We start from the raw sequence: 13,448 nt of genomic DNA on the forward strand, positions 1-13,448 counted from the left end.
TCATTGCTAGCATAAGTGTTACAAAAAGGGGAACATGCTGTTCTAATATCTTTCACATTCTAGTCCCACTGATTAACTTTTTTGTGCATCACAAAATCAATTGCTGGGACTAAATAGACCGTATGTTGAATGTGAATGCTAAAGTTTTGTGCATATGTAGAAGCTAGATGTAATGGATATGTTGATGTGGTCTGCTTTTTAGTCTGTCATGTTCACTTGGCGTGATCACAGTTCTAACCCTTATTTTGGACAGATATTTAACATTGTGATGATTAATTCTTTTGATATCTTCCCATTTTGCAAGGATAGCTTATTGAAACATTTTTAAACTTTGTAACTGGAATACATGGCCTACTATCCCAGAAATGCCACTTTCTATAAGTTCAGATAGGATTAATACAAATTCGTAGGCTTATCTTTACCTCCTTCTAGCATAGCCCGTGGTCTAAATGCTCGTAGACTCCATGGCTTTCTATAACAAGCGTCTCATGTGTTGACGAGTAGGTGAAAATATAAGGAGGTATTGTGTTCACAGGTTAGATGCACATTCACAAAAATACATGGTTCAACACATAATGAACAAATAATGTCCAAAAGGCCTTTTACAAACGTCTCCCATCTTTTTTATTGGACCATAACCTTTTGAATTATGGAGGAAGTGTTGGCTTTCCACAGGGGTGGGCAGGCTAAAAGCTTCTCACTGGGTGCTTCTAAAGTGCTGAAGATTGATCTTAGTGTAGGGATGAATCAGAAGGGTGTGATCAGTTGGGAAGTGGGGAAAGTTGGATTTGGCTTAGTGGGGTTGATGGGAGTGTTGATGAACAATGTCTGGAGGGCATCACATTGAGTTGGTGGACCAATTATCTATTCTTGTTGGTTTTTATGTATGCTGCCCAGAGAACCTGAGTTATGGGGCTGCAGAGAAATATAATTCGTAAATAAAAAGATTTTTTCAGCCCACTCTTGTACTGTTATGTGTGAGCAAGCAACATTCTTGCTTCTGTTGTTGTGGAGTATCATGCAGTATACTAGAATTCTTCTAAACCCTGAATTACAGTTTGTTACTCTTAAGCATGTTATAATTTATTCTATTAATAATGGCCAAATGGAAGATTCAGAAGAGTTGGGGCAGTTTACAAGCCCTGCTTCTCTTCTGCTCTCACTGAGATGTTTCAGCGATTCCTTCCCACTTCCACAAACATCTCCTGTTTCCAATTCTATTTCCAATGTCTGGTTTATGCCGTTTTCACTCACATTGCCTGTGTCATAATGGTCCTCCTTTTAACCCAAGAGTTACACAATCTTAATGTTTCCATCTCTTTGTAGCTTTTGGCTTCCACTAGGAGAGATTATGAGAAGATCCAAGAGGAACTCACTCGTCTCCAGCTTGAAAATGAAGCTGCGAAAGAGGAAGTGAAAGAAGTTCTTCAGGCTCTGGAGGAACTGGCTGTTAATTATGACCAGAAGTCACAGGAAGTGGAGGACAAGCTGAGAGCTAATGAACAGCTAGCTGACGAACTTGCACAGAAAACAGTAAGAACAATCCTTCTCTCTGTGTGTGCGTGTGCATGTGCATGCGTGTCTACATGTACATCATTCTGGAAATCTGGAAATGCATTCTAGAATCAACAATGATATCTTCCTAATTTCAAGAGAAGCTGTGGATTTCTAAAACTAGCTGTTTAAACATAAGATGTGCAGCTTTATTTTATTAACGTTTACTCAGCAGTGCATACTACTGAGTCCAGTGGCCCCTATTGTTAGGTAAGTATGTGTAAGCTTTCACCCAGTTCATGTCCACATTTGTCTGCACTTCATGCTGTTATATTCTGAGGTAGACTGAGGTAGAGTGCTATTGCCACCACAAAGTTCACTAAAATACCTTATTTATGTGGTGGTTTTTTTTTAACGTCTCGGTCTCTTTCCCTTGTATACTGTTACATTGCTTCTTTAGCTTCTGGCAATCTTTTCACATCCACATCAAGAGCCAGTGCAGTAGCCCTATAAATTGTTGTGCTCATATTCCAGCTTGGCCAGAGACTCAATAGGCAATTAAGCCAGTGTGTCTCAAATCTTTGTTCCCCATTTAGGTAATGAGGGAAAAGGATTATAATAAGTACGAATGAGATTATGAGGATTAGCTATACTCCAAAGTAGTGACCTGTTTCAGGTGCTAAGGGTAAAACCATATTTTTTAATTACATCTTTTGCAAACTTCTACTATTGATGGTGTTCAAGGTAGTGAACAACATATCAGAGAATGCCACATAAACACATATTGTATGCAGTTGCAGAATTAAGAGTAGGGAAATAACAATAATAATAAAAACATTGGTGCATCCATTTTTACATTTTGTTCATTTATGTATGACAGATATATGAGAAGGCAGAGTACCATTCCTCTGCATATGGACACCGGGGAGCAGTTACGTTGTGCAGATTTTAATTGGAAGAACATTAGCTGAAACAGGGTGGATAGGCAAATGGAAGAGGGAAGTTTTCCTGTTACCATTGAATGGTTTTTGCTGAAAGAATACAATCTCAAGAGAAATTAAGAGTAGCTTGCTTACACTGTTAATAAAAAGAAAGCAAGCTCAATGCCTGGTCTTCATGATGTAGCTGTGAAAGGGAGACCAATGGCATGTCACTCAGCAGTGAAGATGTAGGGTCTGAGATGGAAAGAGCAGTCTTATTGCTATAATACACATTGCAGTTCTTCCAGTTTATTTGTGTTCATGTCATTCTAAAAAGCTCTCTTGGTTGCTGCTTCTTGTTTTCTGTAAGGATTTTGCCACCAACCCTTAACTTAGACTAAACATAAGCAATGAGGTACCCTCACCCACCTCCAACTTGGTCCATTCTGATTTATCTCTAGTGATTTTAGCTCTAGCTACTACTTAGAAGCCAGCAGGGGCATACTCTGATTTGAGTAGTTTTCATACGCAAAGGGAAACTTTCATACTTTAAGCGAAACCTGGGATATTTGAACTGTGGGAAATGCTGAGGCTGCGTGTAAACAGACATTTTATGTACAAAGACATATTCTTGTGTAGAGTCCACATGTTCAAATTCTAGTGTACAATTCCCTATCGAATCTCTGGATTGGTACTTAATAGGATTTGGAACAGACTACTTACAGAACCATACAGGAATTTCTGGTGGTACCAGTATAAAGTATTTTAGTGTCTGTGTTTAATTCATTATTGAGGATGGCACAGCTACACAGATTGGCTGTGATTCCTTCGTTTTTATCCTTGGGTGTTCAAGAACACAAACTTTTAATGCGGCAAACACCAGCTTAATCTCAGAAATGTTCAATTGCTGCAACAAGTGTGAAGTCTTCACTGCTGTTCATTATTTTGCAGTCTGCCCTGACAACTACACAGAGAGAGTTGGGTCAGTTGCAAGAACTCAGTAACCATCAGAAGAAGAGAGCTACTGAGATCTTGAATTTACTGCTTAAGGACCTTGGCGAGATTGGAGGAATCATTGGCACTAATGACGTTAAAACAGTAAGTTGAATTTTTTAAAATCTTAAATGGGATTATCTAACTTCATTGGCAGGCTGGACTGCAAAGCTTGTTTCTCTTACTATGTTCCTGAAACTCATGAACAAGTGAGCTTTTCCCAATTCATTTTGCCAGGCAGTTTGTGTATCCAAAGGGCTGGAATTGCTGATAGGTCCTTTCATTTAAAAGTTGAACCCATAAACATATGAAATACTTGGAGGTTCATGGGGAAACTACTGTGAGCTGAGAAACTTCTGCATGGCAAGTCCAAGCATTTCTGGATAGGATTTCTAGATTTTGAATATTGTCTACATTGATCTAAATAAAAAGCAGGGTATCCAGCAATCTATTCTAATTCCTATTGTTAAGGGGAGCTGGTGGTGCTGTGGTTTAAACCACTGAGCCTCTTGGGCTAGCTGATTGGAAAGTTGGCGGTTCAAATCTGTGCAGTGGGGTGAGCTCCCGTTGCTCTATCCCAGCTTTTGCCAACCTAGCAGTTCGAAAGCATGCCAGTGCAAGTAGATAAATAGGTACCGCTCCGGCGGGAAGGTAAACGGCATTTCTGTGCGCTCTGGCACTCATCACGGTGTCCCGTTGCACCAGAAGTGGTTTAGTCATGCTGGCCACATGACCCGGAAAGCTGTCTATGGACAAATACCAATTCCCTCGGCCTGAAGCGAGATGAACGCTGCACCCCATAGTTGCCCTTGACTTGACCTAACCGTCCAGGGGTCTTTTACCATTACCTTTACCATAATACCTATTGCGTCTTCTGGTAAATGAAGTATTTATTTATCAAGACTATTTATATACCACTTTTCAGTCAAACCTCACAAAGCAGTTTACATAAGATTATAAAACAATAAGTATTGATTTTTTTGGGGAGGGGGGAAGAAGCTACAATGTAATGGAAAAGGCAACTTGTGTCTTTAGGACAAGCTGTTATTGCTTCTCAGTTGCCTGAGGGCAAAATGGTCCTTCAGATGTCCCTGTGATGGCAGTTGGGGGACAGAGGGGCCTCTATGGGAGCTGGATGGTGACAATTTCCCAAGCTTCTTTCTTTCCAACTTTAAAACTTTAGAATATATATAATGCTTCAAAACAACAACAACAACAACTCTGCTGGTTGCCATTTAAAATACATAATAGATTTAAATATCTTAAATTTGGCATCTAGAATTGAGCAAGGTGAGCCTCTATTGGGAAAGCATTCCAGAACTTCAGCATCACTGGCAGTAAGGGAAGACCAGTACAAACCGGGCTGATTTCCATTGCCTAATGCCAACAGAGTTGAGCATCTCGGTAGTAACAAATTGAATTTACTGGTACATGTTCACCATGCAACTGTTTTGGATGTTCAGTTAGCAGATGTGAATGGAGTGATTGAGGAGGAGTTCACCATGGCAAGGCTCTACATCAGTAAGATGAAGTCCGAGGTGAAATCTCTGGTGAACCGTAGCAAGCAGCTGGAGAGTGCCCAGATAGACTCCAACAGGAAGATGAATGCCAGCGAGAGGGAACTTGCCGCTTGTCAACTCCTTATCTCTCAGGTTATTAGAGTGCTTTCTCTCTTTATCCCCCCCTTCCTCCACCCACTAACCAGTCCAATTAATTTGCCTCTGTGCATATTAAATATATATTTTTTCTCGCTTACATCTTTCAAAGCATGAAGCAAAGATAAAGTCTCTCACAGACTACATGCAGAACATGGAGCATAAACGAAGGCAGCTAGAAGAGTCACAGGATTCACTTAATGAGGAGTTGGCCAAATTGCGTGCTCAAGGTACAATATTTTCAAGCGTTCCCAGTTTTATGTTTTGCCTCTTCTGAGCTGAAAACAGCCCTCTTGGGTCACATCTGCACCGTACATTTAAAGTTTTCTTCCACCACTTAAACTGTCATGGCTTCCCCCTCCCCCCAAAAAAACACCAATTCAAGGAGATGCAGCTTGTTAATGGAACTGGGAATTGTAGCTCTGTGAGGGGTCTCCTAGCAACTCTAAGCACCCTTAACAAACTGCAGTTCCTAGGATTGTTTGGAGGAAGCCATAACAGTTAATGTGGTACAACAGCACTTTAAATGTATGTGACCTTGGGCTTTCTTCTGCTTTTCTCAGGAGATGCTGAATTTTGGTGAGGCTTTTTCTATTGCAGTTACCTTCTTTCCTACCACTGTAATGAGCCCTACAGCTCCACTGGGATTGGACATGGATTGGCAGGCTCAGTTGGATGAGGAGGAAGCAGGAGGAAGGGAATGCGGGATGTAGGTTCTCCCCTTTCCACCTATCCTGTGGAGTAGAGAACATCAGCCGGCTGCTGAGGATGGCTGAGAGGGAGATGAACAAAGGAGTCAGAAGGCGAGATGCGGCATCGCCTCTGAGGACCAGGCATTGACTCCATAGATGGGAATAGATTCACCCGTCCAGATGGGATGTGCCCCTATGAAGTAGACACATCTGTGAGGCAAGAGGGTCTCATGCGTAAGATCACCATGCCTCATCTTTAAAAGCCTGGCTGGAGTGATGTGGAGACATCTCTGTTGCTTCCATCTATTCCTGAACTTCCTGTCTAGCTCCTGAACTCTTGAGTCCTACACTGCACCTGCTTCAGAGCCTGTACAGTTAACTTCCCTGAATAAAGATATCAATCTGACTCGGATGGGAAGAGCCTCTATTATCATGTTTTGGGCAGGAATAAGGACAACCACCCTCCTCATTGCTGAGGACTCAAATAGCATTTCAGACTGGTTAAGGCTAATGACATGTCTGATCTGGGTGGAGCAATGCTTCTTCGGAGCCAGTGTGGTGTAGTGGTTAAGAGCGGTGGACTCATAATCTGGTGAACCATGTTCGTGTCTCCGCTCCTCCAAATGCAGCTGCGGGGTCACCTTGGGCTAGTCACACTTCTCTGAAGTCTCTCAGCCCCACTCACCTCACAGAGTGTTTGTTGTGGGGGAGGAAGGGAAAGGAGATTTTTAGCTGCTTTGAGACTCCTTTGATAAAGCGGGATATCAAATCCAAACTCTTCTTCTTCTTCTTCTTCATTTGCAATGTCTTATTTGATCTGATCTCCCCCCCCCTGCACTGCAGAATAAATGTGCTGCATAAGCATCCTTTATCATCTGATTCAACATGTGAGAATCTTGTGTGGTTCGTGCAGTGCAGTGTGATTCAAAACTCAACCTTCTCCTGGCAGCTTTGTGGGGCCGCCAGAGGCTGAGTAGACTTCTAAGATTTATATCAGGAGTGTGGAACCCGTGGCTCTCCATATATTGTTATAGACTTGAACCTCAATCAGCCCCCCCTCCCAAGCATGGCCAGTGCTCAGGGGTGATGGAAGTTGTAGGCCAGCAACATCTGGAAAGTCACAGGCTTCCCACCCCTGATTTATATCCTATCCTCCAGTGCTGATTTGCATTCATGTGCTGAAATCTCCATGGATCTGCAACTAAATAGTGTTCCTGGCATTCTGAATTAGTCTTGGAAATTGGCCCTAAGGAAGGACTGCTATGCTCTGAATTAGCAGTGACTGGGATGAGCAGGCTGTAGCAAAAAAGAAAAAGAAAAAGGTCTTAGCACATACAATATGCTATTTTAGTAGACAGATGGGACTGGGTATGGTGCCCATTCCCCCCACCCCAAAAGCACCTCTTGGAAATCATAGGCTAAATGTAGCTTGTTCCAATGAAGCAGCTGTTAATGCGGGAAATGGATTCCCTTAGGTTTTGTTGCCATTGTAAACAAGTCCAAATGCCAGGAGATAGAAGTATGTGAAGTGGTGTCTTCTGCTTGAAGAGGTAGATTGTTTAGGGCCCTGAATGCTATCTTGTTTAAACCGCATAAAATCAAACAGGAGTTGCTCAGCTTTAATTTTTGTTTTAACAGAAAAAATGCATGAAGTCAGTTTCAAAGATAAAGAGAAGGAGCATTTAACCTTGCTGCAGGATGCAGAGGAAATGAAGGTAACATTGTACAGTACAATTGTGAGATCAGTTTCTCACCAATAATACTTCTCAAAGTCATGACAAGGTGCACTTGTAATGCTGTTTTGTACTTTTGAACAACATGTCAAAGGCACACGTGTGCATTAAGAAATCTGTTCTGTTTGCCGTACGGTGGAAGAGCTACCCTACCAAATGTGTATTTTTTAAACCATTGTATTATATTCTTGGTAGTTATTTGTACTAACCTTACCAGTTGCAGATTATTCCATGCTCACATAATTAAAAGGAAGGATAGGTTTGCTGCATAAGAGTGCATGGGGTAGGTATGCTGAGGTTTACCTTATCTACTAGATGTTGTCCAGACATTGCTAACAGGGGAGCAGACAACCAGCAAGCAAATGTGTGTGTGTTTAAATCCCATTGATGCTCTTGAAATGGTAGCGAAGAAGCTGAGTGAGTTGTTTGATGCTGATGGAGCACAGCCAACAGCAACTTAAAAAACCAAACTATATTGCATTTTTGTATGTAGGGGTTGGGTGGAATGGGACTTGTAGAGCTGTGAAGTCACAGGAACTGTCCAATAAGTGCTCGTTATATTTGTAACATGCAGCTTGAGTATTTGAATTGTGCGATACCCCTGTAAAGAAATGAAAAGCATATGGATCCCATCCAACAAATTATAGTAGCTGAACATTCATTGCGCTATAACCCAGGCCTTAAGTCAGGGATGGGGAACCTGTGGACCTTCTAGGTGATGATCAATTAGAGTTCCTGTTGGCCCTAACTATGCTGACAGGGCTGATAGATTCCAACAACATCTGTAGGGCCACAGGTTAGCTATCCCTGACTTAAGTTGCTAATTATCCTTTTTACAGCATGCTTCTATAAACTATTGTATTCCCTGGCACTTCATGTGCACACTACTATTAATGCCCAGTGCTGGTTTAAGCAAACAGGTCATCTATTTACCTTAAGGGCTAAGGGGTGGGAAACAGATTGTTCTCTAGAAGTTGCTGGACTACAACTCAAATCATCCTTCACTTTTGGTCATGTTGTCTGGAGCTGATGGGAGTTGGAGTCCAACAACAAAAGGAGGGCAACAGATTGGCCACCCAGGCAAACACAAAGGACAACATGTTGGTACAGCATTAGTGCTGGAATTAGTTGCACCCCTGTGTATTCTAAGTGGAGTTTTGATCCATAGGTGTGACCATGGTTGGTACAAATACATGCCAGCAATAGCTGGCAGTGTATGCATGTGGGAGTTTTTACTAAAGAAGGCAGAATCAATTTGTATCAAGCAAGTTATTATTCACAGCTGCTTTTAAAAAAGCAAAGAGGAATCCATGGGAATATATGCAGTTCTGAGCTACTTCAGAAATACTGGATAAAACCACGGTCAAAAAGGCAAAGTTGTGTAATTTTATTCACCTCTCTCTTTTATGAGCAGAAGACACTAGAGCAACAGATGGAGAGTCACAGGGAAGCTCACCAGAAGCAGTTGTCCAGGCTGCGAGATGAGATTGAGGAGAAGCAGAAAACCATTGACGAGATCAGAGAGTAAGATCATGCTTTCCTTTCCTGTTGGCTTTCCTTTCCATCTCTCTCTCTCCCTCTCTTTCTTTCTGTGCACACACAACTGCAAACTGCTGATGATTTATTCTTATCTAGTTTTATTGGCAAACATCTCATTAGGACCCCAGAGGCCTATTTCTGTGGATGTATCTGTTCAGGGTTTTCTTCTTCTCCTCCTCCTGCTAATGATATCGAGTAAAGAAAGTGCAGAAAACTGCATTTAATGAATTTCAAAGACTTGAAAGCTAGAAATATTTTCAGTTATTTTGCTTTATAAATCACATGGTGTAATAAATGTTTGAGCAGACTTAAGACTGCTTCAGAAGCTGCTACTGAGAAACTATATCAAAATGATTGGGGATGATACAGCTTTGACTTTGGCAAAGCTAGATGATGGAAATGAAGAAGAGTGGGAGGAAAAGCTTGAAATGGATATAGGCGGTGGATGCTTAATAGGAAAGGGACCAGGCTGTTCTATACAACTCTATAGGGAAGCAGAGACAAACAAAGACACAAGGCTTATAACTAGGAAGTGAAAATGTGGAAGAAACCCTTACTGAATTCAGTGATGCAGGGGAAAAAAGCAGTGGTAAATTTGGAGGAGAGGATGATGAATATCTGATCATGACCAATCAGCTATTTACATGCAAGCCATGTTAAATAGAAAAACAAATACAATATTACTAAAACCAGCATCCAGTCATAGGTTTGCTCCCCACCCCGTTACAATTTTTTAGCAAGAAGAATGTGTAAAACAATGAATGGGAAAGGAACATTTTCAAGCTAAGTGCACTTCCTGCCTCTATGTGCTGCCCTTGAGGTTGGTCTGGAAGCTGTAGCTAGGGCAGAATTCAGCAGCTAGGTTTCTTATGGAGGCAAACTAGTGCCAGTATATATCACCTTACTGGCTGCCAATCTGCACTGGGCCAAGGTGTTGGTACTAGCCTATAAGGCCCTATACATCTCAGGACCAACTTACCTGCCTTATCCCTTAAATGCCAAGTAGGTCACTGGGGTCTATGGAAGATTTTCTCCTGAAGATTCCAAGGCAATCAGAAGCCCTCTCCAGAGTAACTTGGCGAAGGGCTTTTAGTGTGGTTGTCCACGTTCTGTGGAACAGCTTTCCTGTTAAAATGCAACAGGTGCCCACTATATCTGCTTTCCAGAAACAAACTGGAGACATTTTTGTCACAAGAAGCTTTCCCGGCTGGATGAACAAGACTTTGCCGTGGGCGCCTCCTTTGATCATTTTCCAGTTCATTTGCTTACATTTTCTGTGTTCTTTTAAACTTCATCTTAGCTATTTTTTCTTATATTGTGTACATCACCTTGAGAAATACACATGGAAGGCGATTAGTAAGTAACAAAAATAATAGAAGTCATGGTGGTTTGAAATAAAAGCATTCTGACATCATGAAGGGACGCGGGTGGCACTGTGGGTTAAACCACAGAGCCTAGGACTTGCTGATCAGAAGGTCAGTGGTTCGAATCCCCGTGGCGGGGTGAGCTCCCGTTGCTCGGTCCCTGCTCCTGCCAACCTAGCAGTTTGAAAGCATGTCAAAGTGCAAGTAGATAAATAGGTACCACTCTGGCGGGAAGGTAAACAGTGTTTCCGTGTGCTGCTCTGGTTCGCCAGAAGCGGCTTGTCATGCTGGCCACATGACCTCCGCGGAAGCTGTACGCCGGCTCCCTCGGCCAATAAAGCGAGATGAGCACCTCAACCCCAGAGTCGGTCACGACTGGACCTAATGGTCAGGGGTCCCTTTACCTTTACCTTAACATCATGAAATGACGGAATACCAAGACTGAATCACAATGGCCAAGAAGGAATCAAATTAATTCTGCAAAGCTTGGTGAAACAAATGTTTTTGGCAGGTGGTGAAGCACCAAGTTTGTCGGTGCTTGCCTGATTTCAATAGGAGCAGCATTCCAAATTACTAGTGCCACTATGCTAGAAGCCTTAGTTCACAAACAAATATGAGACGGCCAGAAGGAATTCTCCAGGTGATCCCAGTGATCTGGCAGATGTATAAAGCGGTCTTTCAGGTAACCTAAGTCTTAGGCAGCTTAGGACTTTATAACAACAATATCTTGAATTTAGCTTAGCAGTGTATTGGCTGCTAGTGCAGAGCTTTTCAGCTTCAGCATAATATGTTGACATGGAGTGGCTTCAGCTTAAAGCTGGGCTGCAGCATTCTGTACTAGCTGCAATTTCAAAACCAGCCGCAAGGGTCTCTTCACAGCACCTCCCAGCATCCCTGACCTCTAGCTGTACTAGTTGTGGATGACAAAAGTTGGGAGTCCAACAATATTTGGAGGGCTGCAGGCTTTTCATCCCTGATCTAGGCTTTTTGACTTTTGAAATAGTTAGCATTAAGTCCACACTTGTAGAGAGGAATTGCCATTTTATGTTTTGGATGCATGTGAATAATCCGAGAGAGAAGCAGTAACAAGGTAAGTATTGTGTTGTGTTGTCTGATGTGTATAAAGGGAAATTTTCTAAAGAGGCAAGATGTCTTATCAATAAAATTTCCCAGAGAGTTATTGTGTAGAGTCTTTCTGTCATGAGTAAATGTATAAGCGTTGACTAACTTTAAGGCTTCTTGAACGGAAGGTTTCTTTTCATTCCTTTTTCCTTTTCTTTTGTCTCAGTATGAATCAGAAGCTGCAGCTGGAACAAGAAAAACTGAGTTTGGACTATGAAAGATTGAAAGCAGAAGATCAGCAACGGGAAAAGAAGCTGGAGAAGCTAATGTAAGTTTGCATGGCAATCTATTCTTATTATTCTTTAATATCTTGCATTCCAGTAATGTTTCATCCAACCAATCCTGGCTCCCTATGATAACACACTACTCCAGGACAGAAACATAAGGAAAATTGATCTTTATTTTACGTAACAAAATTTATGTACTCCTTGATGGTAATAGAACCGCCGATCAGTTTTACAAAAGCAAAACATTAAAATTACCAATAGAGAGCAGTTAAACACACACACAAGTACTTAAAACATTCATAACTTGATTGAAACCAACAGTAAGCTAAAAAAACACATGTCTACTTCTACATGTCTGGATAGTCTTGACTAAACAAAAATGTTTTAAGCCTGCTGTGAAAAGATTGCAGCCAGATGTCAACAGGAAGAGTGTTCCAAAGTGTACATAGGTGCTGCTAAACTAAAAGAGAGATTTCTAACAAGTGCAGAATGAGTGTTATCCAGCACCTGCAACAGGGCTAATTCTGCTGGGTGTTCTGTTTGCGCCAGACCTCCCACCACCACCACCCCATGTAAAAATGCATGGAAAATGCTTCTCTATTTATTCTTGAAACGGACTGAATCCTGGGGCTGCATATGGCTGCCATCACAGATGGTTATGCTTCAGTAGCTGCTGTGGCTACAGTGCCACCAAGGACCGTTTTTGTTGCAGTATCCACAACTGCCTGCCTGCCCTGCCTCCCTCTGGGCAGGAAAGACACTGCGCTCCCTTGGTACTCCAGATGGAGGAGTGCTGCTGTTTGTCCTTGCTGCTTCCAGTTCTTTGTTTGCCCACCTTGCATACACAGCAACATATAGGGAAGCAGCATCTTTTCGAGTTCCTTCTGTGATGCAGCTTTTTAAAATGCAGGAGATCTGGAGTGCTTGGTAGGAGATGGGCACAGGTGTTGGTTTCTAGGTTGAGGAAAGCATAAGTAGGCTGAGGTGTGCATGTTTGTTTTGTTCGCTTGGAAACTTTACGTTATTCCAATTAATTTTTTGAGTTGAGCAGTGTCTTTTCTCTGCCTAGACTGCTTAACGATAAAAGGGAACAAGCAAGAGAAGATCTTAAGGGACTGGAAGAAACTGTGGTATGTACTAAATCTACAGTGTCTCTCTTTAAAAAAGAAAGAAAAAAGAGGTCACTAGAGATGACGCTACTTAGTTCACACTTGAATTTTGTATGCTCCCTTTAGTTTGTTTTGTGTCTTTTGAAAACATGTGGTTCAGTCTGCATACCTTGGTTTCTTAAAATAAAAAACAGGGGCTCATATAGATGGCCTGTTCATGTGGGTCATGTGTCATAATGGCGAACTTCCCTCCTGTTTTGCGTATCATGGAGGAAGAAAGCAAGGGACTCACTTGGCTAGTGCATCAAACCAGAGTCATATAACACCCATTCTCCCAGCTCTGTACTGGCTGCCTGTATGTTGCTGGGCTCAATTCAAGGTCTAGATGCTGAATTTGTAAAGCCCTGAACAACTCAGGGCCCAAATACTTGAAAGACTGCCTGCCGCTATATCTGCCAGCCTGGACCTTGTGATCAGCTGAGGAGGCCCTTCTTATGGTCCCATTAGGGGATATGGTGTGTCATGTGGTGACTCAGGCTAGGACCTTCTCACTGGTAACATCCTGCTTGTGAAACTGCCTTCCTTTGGAGGTTTATCAAG

General features: G+C 42.1%; 1 protein-coding gene across 2 annotated transcripts in view; it reads left to right on the forward strand.

Annotated features, from left to right (window-relative positions):
• Positions 1-13,448, forward strand: part of KIF5C (kinesin family member 5C) — an 80,964-nt gene that overhangs the window by 55,481 nt on the left and 12,035 nt on the right. For both annotated transcript variants that reach the window (XM_082197976.1, XM_082197975.1), the window contains exons 14-21: positions 1,327-1,533; positions 3,366-3,512; positions 4,871-5,059; positions 5,175-5,292; positions 7,393-7,469; positions 8,902-9,011; positions 11,679-11,780; positions 12,809-12,869. In XM_082197976.1, coding sequence (XP_082054102.1) covers positions 1,327-1,533; positions 3,366-3,512; positions 4,871-5,059; positions 5,175-5,292; positions 7,393-7,469; positions 8,902-9,011; positions 11,679-11,780; positions 12,809-12,869 — 1,011 coding nt within the window. The remainder of the gene's footprint in view (positions 1-1,326; positions 1,534-3,365; positions 3,513-4,870; positions 5,060-5,174; positions 5,293-7,392; positions 7,470-8,901; positions 9,012-11,678; positions 11,781-12,808; positions 12,870-13,448) is intronic.

The sequence above is a fragment of the Podarcis vaucheri genome (assembly GCF_965113315.1).
Source record: "Podarcis vaucheri genome assembly, chromosome: 1".
Taxonomy (NCBI): Eukaryota; Metazoa; Chordata; class Lepidosauria; order Squamata; family Lacertidae; genus Podarcis; species Podarcis vaucheri.